Here is a 20,028-nt window from a genome sequence, read left to right as displayed (position 1 = left end):
ATTTAAAATCTGAAATAGAAAAATTTTCTTAACCAAAGAATTTAAGGGAAATAGGCCAAAGGTAAATATTTGGAAATAGGTCACAGAACAGCCAGGATAGAATGAATGACTCAAAGGACAGAATGGCCTTTTGTTCCCATAAACTTAAAGAGCAAGCATATAATTATGCAAAGACAGTGTCTGGTCAGGAAATTGGACAGAATATTAAAAAAGCAAAGGAAGGCCAAAAAATATGGACAGAAAAATTAATGTATGTGCATAGCTAGCTTGAAATATAAACAATGGTAAGAATCTCTATTTAGAAAGAATTAACAAAGTGAGTGTTAGTCCCATAGGAAGCATGACTGGAGAATCAATGGAAAATAAGGAAATGGTAGACAAATTGTACAGGTGTTTTACAATGATCTTCACTGTAGATGATCCAATCAAAATCCCAGAAACAGCGATAAAACAGGAAATGAAAGGCAAGAGGAATTCAGGAAAATCATAATCGTCAGCTATTTTATGAAAGGGGAAATCATGTTTGACCAATCTATAAGTTCTTATACGTTCTGTGTAAGAATAAAAAGGGAAACTGGTCGATATACTGCACTTAGATTTTCTGAAGACATTAATAAAATGCCACATTAAGCATTAGTGGGGAAAATAAAAGCACATGCTATAGAATATGGCATATCAACATGGACAACAGGCTGGTAAACAAGAAGCGGAAAGTAAACATAAACTGATCTTTGTAGGTTGTCAAGATGGAACATGTGGTGTGCCACAGGAATCGGTGCTGGGATCTGAACTGTTTACAATTTATGTAAATGACTAGGATCATTTGGTTGTATGGTTGCCAAGTTTGCTGACAACACAAGGAATTGGTAGCGAAGAGGACATAAGAAGGCTACAAAAAGATAAAGATAGGTTAATTCAGTTGTAAAAGATGTGGAAAATTGGAGCACAGCATAGGAAAATGTGGAACGATCTGTATTGGCAGGAGGAATAAACAAAAAGGAGCGTAGATTAGATTAGATTTACAGTGTGGAAACAGGCCCTTCGGCCCAACAAGTCCACACCGACCCGCCGAAGCGCAACCCACCCATACCCCTACATTTACCCCTTACCTAACACTACGGGCAATTTAACATGGCCAATTCACCTGACCCGCACATCTTTGGACTGTGGGAGGAAACCGGAGCACCCGGAGGAAACCCACGCAGACACAGGGAGAACGTGCAAACTCCACACAGTCAGTCGCCTGAGTCGGGAATTGAACCCGGGTCTCAGGCGCTGTGAGGCAGCAGTGCTAACCACTGTGCCACCGTGCCGCCCACCAATGGTATCACATGGTGAGAAATTGCAGAGGTCTGAGGTTGAAAAAAGTCTTGATGTCCTAGTGCATGAATCTCAAAAGTTTAGTATGCATGTACAGCAAATCATTAGGAAATCTAACAAAAGGTTATCATTATTTGGGAGCGGATTACAAAGAAAAATTCAGTTAAACATGGCACTGGAGTATTGTATACAGAATTTGGCACTTTATTTAAGGAAGGATGCAAATGCATTGGAAGCAATGCATAGGTTCACAGACTACAGAACAACCTAGATTGTCCGAACAAGATGGCTGGGGAGTATTTTGTTTGGATAACTGATTGTTCGGATAACTAATCAGGGTTCCTGTTGCAACAGCAATACTAGGAAAAGGATCTCTGTGCCGGCGGCAATAATAGGAACAGGGTCCCTGTGGTGACCCTGTTCCTGCTCCCACCACCAGCCCATGCTGCCTGCTCGCGCTGTGATTTTATTTAAATTTAATAAAATTTTTACAGGACCTTGAGATCTTGTTCAGATAATCCAAAATTCGGATAATTGATGTTCGGATAACTGAGGTTGTTCTGTAATTGCTAGAATGAATAGATTGTCTGATGAAGGTTAAATAATCTCGGCTTGAATTTGCTGGAATTTAGAAAAATCGCAACTTAATTGGATCTCGAGTGATCTTGATAGAGTAGACTCTATAACTAAGACAACGTTTCCTCTTTCGGGAGAATCAAGAATTAGGGATCACTGTTTAAAGCAAAGATTAGGCAATTTCTGTTTTCTCAGAAGATCATAAGTCTTTCAAGGTGGTGGAAGCACAGTCCTTGAACATTTTTAAAGCTGATGGTTATAAGGATAGCAAATGTTGGTGGGAATGTAGATTTGAGGAGGCAATCAGATCAACCATGATCTTATTAAATAGGAGAGCAAGATTGAGAGGCTCAATACCCTACTCCTCTTCCTTCTTCATATGTTGGTACATAGGTTTCATAGAGTCATATAGCACGGAAACAGATCATTCCGTCCAACCATTCCATGTTGACCATAATCATAAATTCAATTAGTCCTATCTGCCTGTGCTTGCTCCATATCCCTTCAAACATCTCATTCATGTACTTATCCAAATGTCTTTTAAATGCATCTGCCACTTTCTCTGAAAGTGCGTTCCACACGTGAACCACACTGTAAAAAAAATTACCCCCATGTCTTTTTAAAATCTTTCTCCTCTCATCTTCAAAATATGCCCTCTAGTCTTGAAATCCCTCAACCTAGGGAAAAGACACCTGCCATTTACTTTGTGTATATCCCAATGATTTTATAAACTTCTATAACATCACCTCTCAACCTTCTACTCTACAGTGAATAAGTCTCAGCCCATTCAGCCTCTCCTTGTAACTGAAACCCTCCATTCCCAGCAACATTGTTATTAATCTCTTTTGAATCCTCTTCAGCTTACTAATATCCTTCTTATAACAGCGTGACCAGAATTGGACAAACTCCAGAAGAGGCCTCACCAACGTCTTGTACGGCCTCAACATAACATCCCAACTCCTTCACTCAAAGGTCTGAACAATGAAGGCAAGCATGCTAAAAGTGTTCTTATTTCCATTTTGGAATTGAAGATGTATTGTCAATCATGTTAGACATCTTTACTTCTGCTGGGACTTGGATTAATTTGTCTTCTACAATCAAGTGCAATTTAGCTCATTATACACAAATCCCAGTTGTTACAGGAGTAAGGGGGAACTATAAGGGGCAGGTGATCAGGCAGTTCTTGCCTCTGCTAGCATATTCCGAGGTCCAAGGTTTGGGTTTTATTTTCAAAGTTAAACCAGATAACCTTTCAATCACTGGAAGTGTGTTGCATCATCACACTCCGTGTGAATCTCTAGCCAACTCCCAACCTCCAAGAGATTCCCCACATCAGACAGAATCTGGCCTCAAGTTTTGCTTGTGGTTCTGTTCAAGGCCATCCAGCAAAGAAGGGAGGCCATTATTCTCCAGAAATGAAAGCAAAAAATAACCTCACAGTTCACCTTATCCAGTGCCCCTGTACTTTCTGTAATAGGCGGTCAATGTAATATACCCAAGGTTCAATATTAGTTTAGTATAACTTTTCCACTTTCAATTCCCTGTTCCTCATTTATTTCTGATATGGCATTTTGGACATATACACAACCTTTAGTGACTTCTGTTAATTGTATTCCCAGATACCTCTGCTACTCGTTGTTCATACTTTCTGGGTAATGTGCAACTTCCTTATCTCTTTAAAATGAATGTAATACCTCACATTTATGTACGTGAAATTCATTTGACAATTATATGCCCACTAAAGTTTATTCATGCCTTCTAGTCATTTGAAGGATCCAAATGCCCAGCATGTCCTTCTGACTTTTGGTCTGTACCCTTGTACATTACAGCATTTCAAGTGCACAGCCAAACATTTTTTTGAGTGCAATGAGGGTCTCTACCACCTTTCAGATAGCATGTTCCAAGTCTTTACCCACTCCAAATGAAAAATAATATGCATAAGTTGGCAACAAGTGTTTTCAAAAATAACTGACAGATACTTCCACACAAAAAGTCATCATCCCAGCATATCTTCCAGACTTATGAGATCACACTTAATGTGTTTCCATTGCATATTCACAAAGCTGGAAGATTTTAACCAGACAGTTACTACTAACCTTTTTTTTCACTGAGATCACAATCTCAGGTTTAAATAATTAGCATTGTGAAGATTTGTAGCTCAGGTTGAGGTTTTGGATGCAGGTTTGCTCGATGAGCTGAAAGGTTCATTTCCAGACATTTTGTTACCTTACTAGGTAACATCTTTAGTGGACTTCATGCGAAGCAATGCTGAAAATTCCTGCTTTCTATTTATATGTTTGGGTTTCATGAGGTCCACTGAAGATGTTACCGCGTAACATCTCAGCTCAGCGAGTGAACCTACATCCAAAGTTAGCATTGTATTTATTATAATAGCATTCACTACACATTACCCACAGAAGCTCTTGCAGCTTAAACTAAAGGTACCATACTCATTTGCAAGGAATTTACTATGAGGAATTTCACATTTTTCTAGCTCCTAAATAGCTGAGTATTTCACTGTTGAAAGGTTTGAAATTATTTTCTCTTCTTTGCAGCCTCCCTTTTGCTTCCCTCTGCTTTGCAGCATCCCTAACTTTCCCAAACTCCTTGTGCTACTCCTCTCTCACCTAACACCCCCATTCCTCCTGGCACCAGTTTCTCTCCTGTGCCCTTTGTGGTTCTCTGTTTCTTACAGACTCTGTTTTATCCTCCATGTAGGTTCCCCATCTTCCTCACACTTCTAGCCTCCCAATCTTCTACCCACTTCTTCCACCATCCTCCTTGCATTTTCTACATCACCGCCATGCACCGTGCAGTCTCCCCATATTCCTTACTTCCTTTGCAGCCTTCCCGTCCTCCACCCAACCCCCCTTGTAGCGTCCAAGTTTGTCCACACCTCCCCCTTTTCATCCTCCAGATCTCATCCCCTTAATCCCTTAGAGACTCTTTCCTCTCACTAGAAGGACAAAAAGCCATCTTATCAAACAAGGGATTCACCACTTGGCCTCGGTAAAATAATTGTAGGCTCTCAGACTTTGGGTCTGACCTGAGAACCCAGACCTCCAGTCAAATGCATCCACTTCCCAGACTGGCTGAAAAGATCGGAACAAATTACTGCAGATGCTAGAATCTGTACTGGAAAAAACATGCTGGAAATCACAGCGGGTCAGGCAGTATCCAAGGAGAGAAAGCAAGATAACATTTCGAGTCTAGATGACTCTTCATCAGAGCTCTGACCCACTTTGGGTGATCTCCAGCAATTTTTTTTTGTTTTCAGGCTGAGGAGATGCTGGCTCCCAGAATCTGGCAGTTGTTTCCCTCAGTAACTATCCAATGGCCTTCCATTACTTTCCTAACTTCTCACTGCTTCTCCATTCACAGAACCCATCTTAAGAAAGCACACTTTTTTTAACTTTTGAAGGTGACTATTCTCCAACTGTTCACCACTGAGAGTGAAATTTCAATTGCATTTTATGGACTTTGGAGATAGATTTCCCTACTATCACTGTGAATTTTGAGCACAGATTAAGAATGTATTTGGCTTAGATAAACTGGAACCAAAGATTAGCAGGTGAAACTAATGGAGCTTTAAGGAAGAGAGAATTCAAATGTAGTCAAGGTATAGTCCCACAAGGGGGGAAACATTGGACAAACAAATCCAGAGATGTCTGGACGATGAAAGAGATGGAATTTAATGTGAATCAGAGAAGATATGATTGAGGTATTAAATGAACATTCCATAATTCGTCTTCACTAAGGAAGGCAATGGTAAAAAAAAGGCAGTTCATACACTTGAAAAGTCTAAAATTGACAAGGAGGTGACCCTAGACAGGCTGACTATGTTTAAAGTTGGTAAGGTACCAGGATGGGATGAAATGCATTTAGGTATATTGAAGGAATTGAGAATGGAAATCGCAGAAGCACTGGCCATAATTTTCCCAACCTCCTGAGGCTTGAGGGTATTTCTAGAGAACTAAAGAATGAAAATGTTGCACCCTAATTGAAAAATAGGTGTAAGGATAACCCAACAATTACAGGATAATTTAAATTCAGTGGAGGGGGAAGCTCTTAAAAATTATGATATTGTTACTTTGGTAATTAATTAAGGAAAGCCAGTGCAGATTTGTTCAGGCAAATTGTTTTTAACTTACTTGATTTGATAAAGTTAATAGAAGTGTTTGATGAGGATGATGCTTCAATTTGGTGCACATGGATTTCCAAAATGAATTTGATAAAATAGTTGCAGACTTCTGAACCATGTTATACTTCATGCAATCAAAGGGACAGGAACAACAGATACAACATTGGCTAAGTGAGCAAAACAAATAGTGGAGTTCAACAGTTGGCTTACTGATGAGAGGAAATTTATAGCAGAGCTCCAAGAGTTGCTGTTAGGGCTCACGCTCTTCCCTGATATATATTAATGACATAAACCTTGGACAGAGGCACATTTTCAAAATCTGTGGGTGGTATGAAACTTGAAAGTATAGTAAACCATTAGGATAATGTAGAACTTCAAGTGGTCATAAGGCAGGTTGATGAAATGGGCAGAAAAATGACAAATAAAGTTCAAGGCAGAGAAGTACAAAGTGATTCATTTTGGTAGGAAGAACACAGAGACAATAAGATGAAGGGAGTGTTGAAGTAAAGGATATGGGTGTTTATGTACATAAATCATCAAAAGTAGAAGGACAGGTTGAGAGCACAGTTAATAAACATATGGCATCCTCAGTTTTACAAACAAATTAGCATGAAATATAAAAGCAGAAAAATTATGTCAATCCTTTACAAAATATGATTTTACATTAACCGGAATACTTTGTCCAATTCTAGGCATTCCACTTTATGAAGGACGTGAAGACAACAGATTGGGCCTAAATAGTGATCCACAGGAATGATTCCAGGGAAGAGGCACTTCAGTTACATTGAAAGATTGAAAACGTTGGGGCTATTCTACTTGGAGAAGGTCAAGAGGGGATTTGTTAGAAGTCTTCAAAGTCATGTGGGTTTTGGGCAAAGTAGATAGGGCAAAAGGATCAAGAACCAGAGAGCACAGATTTAAACTGTGAAAATGACATTAGAAGACTATTACAGATGTCCCCATTTCTCAATTAAATCTCTGCTCAGCATCCTGTGTGGCAAAGGAAACAACTCCAGCCTAGCCAATCTTACTAACAGTTAAAATTTGCTATTTCTGGCAACATCCTCAGAAATTTACTCTGTATCCTCTCTGAAGAGATCACATCCTTTCAGTAATGTGGAGACCTGTACTATACACAATATTATAATTATAGCCTAATACACTTACACAGTTCTAGAATAATCTATATTTGTATATTCTAAGCATATGAAAAATTAAATAAAAGCATGCCATATGTTTTCTTAACTAACTTACTAATCTGTTCGGTTTTCCGCATTTTGGGAAAGCAAATCTTAGCAGGACTTCTACACTTAATGGTAAGGTCCTAGGGAGTGTTGCTGAAGAAAGAGACATTGGAATACAGGTTCACAGCTCCTTGAAAGTGGAGTCGCAGGTAGATAGGATAGTGAAGAAGGCTTTTGGTATGCTTTCCTTTATTGGTCAGAGTATTGAGTACAGGAGTTGGGAGGTCATGTTGCGGCTGTACAGGACATTGGTTAGGCCACTGTTGGAATATTGCGTGCAATTCTGGTCTCCTTCCTATCGGAAAGATGTTGTGAAACTTGAAAGGGTTCAGAAAAGATTTACAAGGATGTTGCCTGGGTTGGAGGATTTGAGCTATAGGGAGAGGCTGAACAGGCTGGGTCTGTTTTCCCTGGAGCGTTGGAGGCAGAGGCGTGACCTTATAGAGGTTTACAAAATTATGAGAGACATGGATAGGATAAGTAGACAAAGTCTTTTCTCTGGGGTCAGGGAGTCCAGAACTAGAGGGCATAGGTTTAGGGTGAGAGGGGAAAGATATAAAAGAGACCTAAGGGGCAACCTTTTCACACAGAGGGTGGTGCCAGAGGATGTGGTGGAGGCTGGTACAATTGCAACATTTAAGAAGCATTTGGATGGGTATATGAATAGGAAGGGTTTGGAAGGATATGGGCCGGGTGCTGGCAGGTGGGACTAGATTGGGTTGGGATATCTGGTCGGCATGGACAGGTTGGACCGAAGGGTCTGTTTCCATGCTGTACATCTCTATGACACTATGAACCATAGAACAAAGAACATTACAGCAAAATACAGGCCCTTCGGCCCTCAATGTTGTGCGACCTGTGAAACCAATCTGAAGCCCATCTAACCTACACTCTTCCATTTTCATCCATATCTCTATCCAATGACTCAGTTGACATTTACTCCCTATTCCAAAGTTTTTCTCAGAATGCCATGAAATGGTTTTTGCTTACATATTTCAAACTTTTCTTGTCCCAGAGGTATCTAGTTGAATTAGTAAGGGGGTTACATTACTAAGGGGAAGAGCTTGGATTAGAAGATCAATATATGTAGTTTGCTTAGGTGGAACTATGAAACAGCAAGGGGCTATAGACACTGGTTGGAATTATTTATGGACTGCTAAATACTAGTAGTACTGGGAGGTATAATCCTTGCCTTTGTGCCCTCCCCAATTGTATGAACATACACATTTGCAACTTGAATATCAATTTTTGCTTTTCTATGCACCTGAGCAGACTACTGTCATTGACAGTGCACAGATTCCTTCCTCACTATCAACCCGGAGTCAATTTTTGAAATATCTGTCAACCTCTTAAATATGGGAGACATTAAGCTAAATTCATTAATACATTTCATGAAAAATTGGATCCCATTGTCTTTTACATATATGATGAGAAGTGATATGTCAAAACTTATTTGTCAAAATTCTAGCTAAAATCTCTGAAAACTACATTAAAAAGTGTTAAACTCATTGAATCTCCAGGCAACTTTCTCAGACAAAATCTAGAAGACATTAATAGTATGCCACTTTCCTGCTCTGTTAATTTCCTCAAAAAATTCAATGAAATCGATCAAACAAAACTTTCTGAAATTCATTTGGTGTTGAACAGGAATGTATTTTCCAGCACTTTTAAAATAGTAGAAACACACTTCTGTCATCTCCTGAGTAATACCATGCCTCCCAGTAATACTAATATTTAACGGTCCATAAATAAGTCCAATCAATGTCGACTGCCCCTTGCTGTTTTATAGCTCCACCTATGAGACTACACACATTGCTCTTCTAATCCAAAATCCTCCCCTCAGTAATATAACTCCTTTACCAATTCACCTAGATATCTCTGGGATGAGAAGATTTTGAAATATGTAAGTGAAATATATATATACATATATATAGTTACAATAAAGAAGATTTAAAATATTTAAATGACAAAAAAAAACTATCGGAAAATGCATCATATATTCTCAATAAGTAAGCATATAATTTTTCACATATTTTCATCAGAAATACTTATAAAACATTACTTTGATTGTGTCATAGCACCCGAAATAGGAAGCTCGATATACAATGATGCCATTCACTGAAACACCAAATCCCTGATAAAGTCCCCTGGGTCCATCCCGCTTCGCAATTTTTGTGATGCAATCAGTGAGACCGGTAAATTGCCGCTCCTCAGGACCTATAGTTTAAAAGAACATGTTTGATTACATTAAAAGACATCTTAACTACAACAAAAGTTTCTTTGAACAAATCAGTTGGTAATCGTAAATGTGAAAATGTTGGACTAGTCTTCTGTGGTTGTACATCAATAATTACATTAATTACGTAAAGTTGGTTCAGTTGGCTGTACTCTCATGAGTCAGATTTTAAACTCCACTCCAGGACGTAGAGCACATGGTTTAGGATGAAACTTTCATCTACCAGTAAAGCAATGCTACGTTGTTGCAGGTGCCACTATTTGCAGGTGAAGTGTTAAACACAGTCCCATGCTTGCCGGTTTAGCTTGTTTCTGATACACAAATCCTACCAAAACTACCAAGTGGCAGAGTAGGGCTCATCATGAACAATCTATTCCCCTAATATTTCCTCGTCCTTTGAGCACATCAACACATTCTGCCACTCTTACTTTCTCTACTTACTTCAATGGGATAGGATGAATACTGTCCACAGAAAACTGGACAAATCTGTTCGTGGGTAAAATGACAGAAGACTAGAGGTAAAATATACAACTGATAAAAACAGTTGTTTATACTCCAAGGGACATGTGGCTTTTCTTTCCGAAAAAAAACCAGTCATAGAGATGTACAGCATGGAAACAGACCCTTTGGTCCAACTTGTCCATGCCGACCAGATATCCCAACCCAAACTAGTCCCACCTGCCAGCACCCGGCCCATATCCCTCCAAACCCTTCCTATTCATATACCCACCCAGATACCTCTTAACTGTTGCAATTGTACCAGCCTCCACCACTTCCTCTGGCAGCTCATTCCATACACGTACCACTCTCTGCATGAAAATGTTGCCCTTAGGTCTCTTTTAAATATTTCCCCTCTAGTCCTAAACCTATGCCCTCTAGTTCTGGACTCCCCAACACCAGTGAAAAGACTTTGTCCATTTATCCATGCCCCTCATGATTTATCAACCTCTATAGGGTCACCCTTCTGCCTCCGACGCTCCAGGGAAAACAGCGCTAGTCTATTCAACCTCTCCCTATCGCTCAAATCCTCCAACCTTGGTAACATCCTTGTAAATCTTTTCTGAACACTTTCAAGTTTCACAACATTTTTCCGATAGGAAGGAAATCAGTCACAGACAATTGAAGAGATATGAGGCAACGTGGGCTGGATTTTATGCAACATAGCACTGTAGGCACCATGGTGGCACGATCCATTTAAATAGAGGAGAAACCCTGCATCAGTTTCCTATCTGCAGGAAATCTTCGCTGATCAAACTGGAGGCTGAAAAGGATTGACCCGGAATTCCTGGTGTTGGTGCTAGCATGTTAGGAAGGCTCAGTGGTCTAAATGACATCCATTATATCTGTGCCACTGCAATTTAATGGTACTTGGAGTCTAAAATGGAGGTCATCACTGCTGTCAGCAAAACAGAAAAGGTGGAACAAAGTCAGACCTTTCCTATGGGACTTGACGACATCTTCAACTGCAGCAAAGTCAGAAACCTACAATTGCAGAGGGAAAAATACTCCAAATTTGTTTCCAGATGTTTCTAACCTCCATTCCCTCAGTGGGACAAAAGAGAATCAACAGGTCTACAACTTTTCAAAATTCTATCTTGACAGACTTGAGAATTAATAGTGGCTTCTCAGACTTTGCTAAAAAAAAGTATGTGTATCCTCTTCTAATCACCTTTGTTTGTGTTTGTCTATGCTATAGTGGTGCCATTGTGATGATATTGGTGGGTTGAGAATTAAATACTTATTCTTTCCTTTTTCTAAACTTATTAGAAAAAACCTGTCATGTCCATTCTTCAGAATCAGAGCACTAAAAACATTAAAACAGAAGTTGCACATTTTGTTGCAATCAGTTAAGGTGGAAAAATGAGGAAACTTTCCTACATTTTCTTGGTAAATTCAGCTATTTTGGATTATACAATCTCCTGACTGGGATTGTAAAAATTGATTGATCCACACTCCCATTACTATTTGTTGTGAAAGGTGGGATAGAATTGAATGGTTCTTTGTCTGCCAACATGTATGCGATGAGCTAACTTCTTTGCTGTAAACCCTTGAGTACTTTTATCTTCTCTTTATCAAAACCATCAAACCATTTCTCCCTTCTGCTTCTGAGCGTTGCTGCTGCATCTTCAATCTCCTTTTCCTCTCCTATGTTCCTGACCATAATTGCTTTCCAAATCTGTCCACCTGTCCATGCAATCCTAGTTTGAAGCTTTGCACTCTGGATTTCAGCCATTTTCATTTCTGCTAAATACAGATATTTGCTCTAGCCAGTATTACAAATTAAATCCTGTGATTGAGATCATAGTTCAATGTACTCAATCACACTCAATTAAATATGACGGTTGACCACATCATACTTACTCCCTGAATGCATTTTTTCTGGTGTCTACGTCAATGGATTATTCTTATTTGATTCTATAAATATCTGCCTAAGTATTCTGCACTAACAGTTTTTCTTCCTACTTCCACACTGTTACCAGGGTCCTCCAAGTATAGAACTTTTGAATCTCAACTTTTTAAATCTATTCCTCACAGCTTCCCATCCTCTCATATGTTGAGTTCTCTTACTTTGTTTAAACTTTGAATTGAATCATGTGGAGAGAGTTCTCACTACATGTGTTGCTGTTTCAGCTAGTGGCTGGAAATTTGATTCCAATTTTCCTACCTTTGCCAATATCAGCAGCTAAGCGCGTTCGTGCAAAATCCAAGGGATATACAAAGCAGAGAGATGTGGCACCCGCAGCTCCTCCAGATGCTAAATTTGCTATGAACCATTTACCAAACTGAAATAGAAAATATTATTGCACTTGTGAATAAATATTTGAACTGGACATTAACATTTTCAGGTATAGATATTCAGACTATTTTCTCAACAATTGGCATGGCTTATCAACAATGGTGTATGTATCTCTCATCTAATCAACAGTGTTCAATTCTCTTCTGTTTGCTTCAAATTTTACATCTCTCCAGATTCTAGGTTAAGTAAATGGTTTAAAACTTCATTGTGATTAAACAGATAAACCTTCAAGTTTTCAGACTGAATAGAAAAAGGACCAAGAATAAATAGAAATAGAAGACAAAGTTACATAATAGAAAGATACAAGCAAAACAGAAGAATCATTAAAGCTACAAAAGTGTCATGCAGTTTAATATCTATTACTGCCTCTTCATGATTCAAACACAATATATTCCTGGGATAGCATATGCTTTCATGTTAAAATTTATTGCCTCATGCACCAGAGGGAGTGAGCTTCAACACAAAAATTAAATGTAACTATTTTATGTATTATTTAAATCATACCTGTTTCTCTTTATCAATTCCTGCCATAAATATTTGCTTGTACTTGTCCTTGAAAGCAAAGTTCAATGCCTGAGTTGGGAAATATCGAATCACATTTGCTAAGTTGCCACGCCAAAAACTGATAAATCCTAAGTAGAGAAAACTTTTGTCAAAGAACTGTCTTTAGACACAGGAAGTGGAAGTATCAGAATGACTTGCAGTTAGTGAAAAAACAGCATTTAAATATAAGAAGTGTTTGCAAAGGTTTTGTAGAAAAAAACATGCAAATAAAACTAAAGTAAAACAAAGAACTGCGAGAGGTAAAGATCGGAAACAAAAACAACAATTTCTGGAAAAACTTAAGAGGTTTGGTAGTTTCTGTGGAATGAAAGCAGAGTTAAGTTTAGGGGATTAGATTAGATTAAATTACTTATATTGTGGAAACAGGACCTTTGGCCTAACAAGTCCACGCCGACACGCAACCCACCCAGACCCATTCCCCTACATTTATCCCTTCACCTAACACTATGAGCAATTTAGCATGGCCAATTCACCTGACCTGCACATTGTTGGTCTGTGGGAGGAAACCGGTGCACCCAGAGGAAACCCACGCAGACATGGGGCAAATGTGCAAACTCCACACAGTCGCCTGAGGCGGGAATTGAACCTGGGTTTCTGGCTCTGTGAGGCAGCAGTGCTAACCACTTGATGAAGATGATAACTTTTTTTATCATTAATCGTTAGATCTGGTTGGCCCACAGAACGCATTAATAGGATTTGCACGCAATTGTAAAACTGTCCTGTATTTGAAGATTATCCTGATGTGATATAAACTGTCTGATTTACATGCATTTTTAATTTCATTTAAGTCTGGGTTTGACTTTTGAGTTAACATGGGATTTTTGCATGTCTGATGTTAACTAACTTGCAAGTGTTTCTGTAGCCACGGTGATATTTAAAGAAAAACTGATTACAAAGGGCTACTTTTCAAACCTAAAGGGTTTTTGCTTAATTTAGACAACTCTACCTCAATAATTCTGTTAGAATTTTCTGGGCTAGTTTTTCTTTTAATGTTTGAGAAAAGTTGAGAGGCTTTTGTTTCAGTTTTATTTTGTTTTAGGCAGTTCTGTGAAGCCTGTACAGGGATTGCAAGTATATAGCTGTATTCTTGAGATGGGGCGAATATAGTAAACTAGATTACTATACAGTTAGTGATAAGACCGGAAGAGGTTTGATGAAGCCCTGAAGAGGATCTAAAGCTGAGTTTATTTAAACTCAAATGTATAATAGCTCCAGGTATAAGCTATCATATGATCCATTCTAGGAATTGAAATTACAGTCATCTTAAGTCTGTTGAAATGTTAGAGAAAGGGATCTTGTGAGTAGCCTTCAAGGGTTTGTGAACAACAGATGTTGACCTTTTTGTAACTTTAACATAATAAGTATGGTAAGTTTACAGATGACAACAAAATTGGAGGTGTAGTGGACAGCAAAGAAGGTTACCCCAGAGTACAATGGAATCTTGATCAGGTGGGACAATGGCAAATGGAGTTTAATTTAGATAAACGGGAGGTGCTGCATTTTTGAAAGGCAAATCAGGTGAGGACTTATACGCTTAATAGTAAAGGTCCTGGGGAGTGTTGCTGAACAAAGAGACCTTGGAGTGCAGGTTTATGGTTCCTTGAAAGTGGAGTCACAGGGAGATAGTGAAGAAGTCATTTGGTACACTTACCTTTATTGGTCAGTGCATTGAGTATAGGAGTTGGGAGGTCATGTTGTGACTGTAAGGATTTTGCTTAGACCACTATTGGAATACGAGTGTGTGGTGCTGGAAAAGCACAGCTGGTCAGGCAGCATCCGAGCAGCATGAGAATCAAATTTGACCATAAGCTCTTCATCAGGAATCCAGGGTGTTGCCTGACCAGCTGTGCTTTTCCAGCATTACAGTTTCAACTCTGATCTCCAGCATCTGCAGTCCTCACTTTCTCCCACTATTGGAATAATGTATGCAATTCTGATCTCCATGCCATAAGAAGGATGTTGTGAAACTTGAAAAGGGTTCAGAAAAGATTTACAAGGATGGAGGATTTGAGCTATAGGGAGAGGTTGAATAGGTTGGGGCTATTTTCTCTGGAACGTTGGAACTGAGGGCCAATCTTATAAAATCATGAAAGGCATGGATAGGGTAAGTAGACTAGGTCTTTTCCCTGGGATGGGGGAGCCCAAAACTTTAGGACATAGGTTTAGGGTGAAAAGGGCAAGATTTAAAAGGGACCAAAGGGGCAACCTTTTCACACAGAGGGTGGTACGTATATGGAATGAGCTGCCAGAGAAAGTGGAGGAGGCTGGTACAATTACAACATTTAAAAGGCATTTGGAGGGGTACATGAGTACGAAGGGTTTCAAGGGATATGGGCCAAATGCTGGCAAATGGGACTAGATTGGTTAAGGATATCTGGTCGGAATGGATGAGTTGAACTGAAGGGTCTGTTCCTGTGCTGCATATCTCTGTGACTCTATGAATGATTTGGGATGAATGAGATTATGCTTTTATTATGTGTTTAAAACTGTTTAAATTTGCATTATCAGCAAATAGATTGTGTTATCAATAAATAAGTTCATTTTATTTGATATTCATTACTTTTGCTTAATAAGTCTGTTTTATTGTTTAAAAGATCTGCAACATTGCAAGGAACCTAAACCGCGCCCTGTAGAACGCCACTGGAAACAGGTTTCCATTCTCAAAAATATACTTTGCCCATTACTCTTTCAAAAACCAAAGGAAGTGTGGATGCTGTAAATCAGAAACAAAAACAAAGTTGCTGGAAAAGTTCAGAAGATCTGGCAGCACCTGTGAAGAGAAAGGATCACCAGACTTGAAACGTTAACTCTGATTTCTCTTTACAGATCCTACTGGACCTGTTAAGCTTTTCCAGCAATTTTTGTTGTTGTCCGTTACTCTATTTCCTGTCACAGCCAATTTTGGATTCAACTTGCCACATTTCCCCTGTATTGCATGGGCTTTTTTTTTCACACTGTTTGTTTCCAAGTTGATATAAAGTAATAGTCATAGAATTATACAGCACAGAAACAGACCTTTCCGTTCATCTTGTCCATCCCAACCAAATATCCTAAATTAATCTAGTCCCATTTGCCAGCATTTGACCCATGTCCCTCTAAACCCTTCCTATTTATATACTCATCCAAATGCCTTTTAAATGTCATAATTGTACCGGCCTCCCACCACTTCTTCTGGAAGCTTGTAAAATACACACTCTGCATGAAAAAGTTGGCCCTCAGGTCCCTTTTAATCTTTCTCCTCTCCACCTTAAACCTATGGTGATAGTTTTGGAATTCTTTACCCTGAGAAGACGGCTGTAGCTATTTAAACTACCTATGTCACTCATGATTTTATAAACCGCTATGAAGGGCACCTTTCAGTCTCTAACCTTCCAGAGAAAAACCCTTCAGAAGTGGCCTAATGTCCTGGACAGCTGCAACATGACATCCCAACTCCTACACTCAGTGCACAGACCAATAAAGGCAAATGAATCAAACACCTTCTTCACTACCCTGTCTACCTGTTACTCTACCTTCAAAGAACTATGAACCAGCACCCACGGTCTCTTTGTTTGATAACACTCCCAAAGACTCTACCATAAACTGTATAAATCATACGCTGATTTGCCCTACCAAAATGTAACACCTCACATTTATCTAAATTAAACTCCATCTCCCACTCCTCAACCCAATGGCCCACATGGGCCTGTTGTTATCCAGAGATAACCATCTTTACTATCCATTACAGGGGAACCGCGATTAACCGTAGTCCTTGGGCAGGCAGGTTTTCATTCGGATAATTGATTATTCGGCAAATTGATTTGATGTTAAACAAAGGAAGCTGCACTGCCTAAAACTGCGTTAAAAAACATGCAGAGTTATTATTTCATCTGATCACTAAAATCTCTAGAAACACTGCATATCGCTTAAAAATTCATAACATTTTACAATTCAGCTAACTTTTTCTGTACCTGTACAATAAAAATAATTCATTGAGGTGGAGGTTGATTATTATTTCCAAAGAAATTATCCAGCCGCTATTGCTTGAGGAAGTGCTGTCTCTTTTTTTTTGCAAACAGTAACATTGGACTAAGATACATCAACAGCATCAACTTCATCTTGTGCTTTGTACCACTCCATGAAAAGTCGCAAACTGTCAATAGCTTCATTAACAGGGACTGGAAGTGGTGTCAGTATCAGATTTTCCTTGCTATCCACACCATTCATACATTCCTGCTGTTCCTCTGTGACTACGTCGACTATTTGATAATCGGTGAGTGTCTCTGTTCCAATTTCGTTGCCACAGTTCATCCAAGCATCAATCTCTGTCTCTACAAAGTCTCGTAAACCCAGTTTCCTGCAGTTTTCGGTGATGTCAGTGGTTATGCTTTTTTCTGGATGGGTGTCCGTTTCAATGGCATGGCTCCCAATACACAAGCTATTGTACCTACAGTGTGTAATTGTTGATGGCTTGATGCGGTCCCAAGATTCAGCAATCATGAATATAGCGTCATTGACTGTGATTGCCTTATTGATTTCCTGCAGTCCTTTGTCAGCATTGTCTTCACCCAGGGCAACATGCAACATGTCATGCCATTAATATTATTTCATAATTGCAATGTTTCCCTGATCAAGCAGCTATAACATTGAAGTGGTGTTGCGTGGGAGAAACAAAACACTGCTGATTGAAACTGGCTGCCTTTCACAGTGCGTGCCCCCACATTGTCAACAAGCAGAAGGGCACGTTCTCGAGTCCTTTGCTTAACAAATGTGGCCTGACAGCAGGTACAAAGTCTTCATGGAACCAGGATGAGAAAAGTGGATATGTCATCCATGCCTTATTATGTGCTTTGTACCTCAAGGGAAACGATTTCTTGTCACAGTTCTTAAAACAGGGACTGGCATATCGCCCAATGCAGACAAGCGATAATTTATGAGTACCGGTGGCATTGACACAAGGGAAAATAGTGATCCGATCCTTATGCGTTTTATGTCCCGACACTTGCTTTTCCTTGAAGGACGTAAGTGTTTTATGTGGCAGTGCAAGCCAGAACAATCCACCATCATCTGCATTGTACAATTGCCCATTGTACAATTCACTTTCCTTCATGAATGATGGATTGCAGTTTTAGTATGTAGTTTTCCACGGTGTTGTCATCCACAGACTTCTGCCCCAAGTACGCTGAGCTGCCTAATGCCGTGACGATGTTTGAAGCGCTGTAACCAGTCCAATGATACACTGTGATCAGACTCATCGATGTGGAGGCGTTCATGGAAATTGGCAGCTTTTTCCAGTATCATCGGGCCAAATACGGAAATTCCCTTTTCACGTTGCTGTGAAAAACACAAAAGTACTGCTTGGTAGAGTTGCTCATCCTTTGCTGGCTTCATGGATTTTCTTTTTAGAGCATTTGCGGTGTCAGTTAGGCTGATGAATTTCTCAATCGCTGGTCTTGCTTTCTCGATATCAGACACTGTTGTACTCCTGCGGAATCCTCGATGCCTTTTCATCACGATCCAGGAGCTGTAAAATCTCACTTTTCTATTCAATTGTCACTGTCGTGTGCTTTCTTTTCACAGACATGTTAAGTACAGTACGTACAACAAACTCAATCAGTTACACCAGATACGAACTTAGAAAGGGAATGAAGACACCACTGACTTTGTCATGCACTTTTAAATCTTCAGTACGTCAGTTATTTAAATGTGTTAAAATTCTTTCAACATTAAGACAACTGACTGACTATGATTGTTGGACCACTGTCATTAACACCTCATCTGCTGCAACGCTTGCACATCCCTTTTTGTGTGAGTACCATCCCCCTCCCCCCAGTTTTCCTCAGTAAAACTAAAGACCCGATCTTTGTACTATTGTTGGTTAAAATTATGTTAACACTGCTACAATTGACCGACTGAGATTGTTGCAGCAGTGTCATTAACACCTCTTTTATGCAACATTTGCAGATCATCTTTGGTGCAGGCAACCCTCATTGCCCTGTACTAGTAACAAAAGGCGCGATGGCGACACCACTGTCAGTAACGCCACTTTGTTGTAACAGTTTCACGGGACCATTAGATTCCATTCGGATAATCAGATTTTCAGATAATTGGTATTCGGATAATCTAGTTTCTACTGTATACTATCAATTTTGGTGTCATATACAAACTTACTAACTATTCCTCCTATATTCACATTCAAACATTTACATAGATGACAAAAAAGAGTGTACGCAGCACTGATCCATACGGCACATAGCTGGTAATGGACCTCTAGTCCGAAAAACAACCCTCCATCACCACCCTATTTCTGATCTTCAAGCTAATTTTGTATTCAAAAGCCTAGTTCTCCCTGCATTCCACATGATCTAACCTTGCTAAACAGTCTACCATGCGGAATCTGGCCAATCGCCTTGCTGAAGTCTGTATAGGCAATGTCTATCACTCTGCCTTCAATCTTCTGAGTATGTTTTTGAAGAAGTGACAATCAAGTCAGTGAGACACGTTTCCCACGTAAAAGCCATGTTGATTAGCCCTAATCGGCCCTTGCCTTTCCAAATACATGTAGATCCTGCCCCTCAAAATTCCTTCCATCAAGTTACCCACCAATGACATCAGGTTCACCCAGTCCATAGTTCCCTGGCTTTTTTAAAAATCCACCTTTCTTAAATAATGGCACATTAGCCACCTCCAGTCTTCTGGCACCTCACTTGTGGCTATTGATAATACAAATATCTCAGCAAGGGGCCCAGCAATTACTTCCCTTGCATCCTACAAAGTGCTGGGGTATACCGGATCAGGTCCTGGGGATTTACTCACCTTTACGTGTTTTAAGAAATCCAGCACCTCCTCCTCTGTAATGTATCACGATTTATTTCTCCAAGTTCTCTGGCTTCCATATCCTTCTCCACAGCAAAAACGGACTCAAAATATTAATTTAGTATCTCAGTCATCTCCTGCGGTTAGATGCCGAGTTATCTTTAAAGGGGCCCTATTCTTTCCCTGGTTACTCTTTTGCCCTTAATATATTTGTAGGATCTCTTAGGATTTACCTAAGCTACCTTGTGTCCCCTTTCTACCCTTCTGAATTTCCTGCTGAGTATACTCCTACTGCCCTTGTATCGAAGGATTCACTCAATCCCAGCGTCTCTACCTGCCACATGCCTCCTTTATT

The 20,028-nt window shown here is 39.6% G+C and overlaps 1 protein-coding gene across 1 annotated transcript in view; it reads right to left on the bottom strand.

Moving 5' to 3' along the window:
* Positions 1 to 20,028, bottom strand: part of LOC132833284 (ADP/ATP translocase 4-like) — a 46,136-nt gene that overhangs the window by 18,954 nt on the left and 7,154 nt on the right. The window contains exons 2-4 of the mRNA XM_060851447.1: positions 12,819 to 12,946; positions 12,183 to 12,300; positions 9,344 to 9,498 (exon numbers count right to left, since the gene is read on the bottom strand). Coding sequence (XP_060707430.1) covers positions 9,344 to 9,498; positions 12,183 to 12,300; positions 12,819 to 12,946 — 401 coding nt within the window. The remainder of the gene's footprint in view (positions 1 to 9,343; positions 9,499 to 12,182; positions 12,301 to 12,818; positions 12,947 to 20,028) is intronic.

The sequence above is a fragment of the Hemiscyllium ocellatum genome, chromosome 36 (assembly GCF_020745735.1).
Source record: "Hemiscyllium ocellatum isolate sHemOce1 chromosome 36, sHemOce1.pat.X.cur, whole genome shotgun sequence".
Taxonomy (NCBI): Eukaryota; Metazoa; Chordata; class Chondrichthyes; order Orectolobiformes; family Hemiscylliidae; genus Hemiscyllium; species Hemiscyllium ocellatum.
The sequence above is the reverse complement of the archived record's forward strand: the minus strand, read 5'-3'. Positions and strand labels throughout refer to the sequence as shown.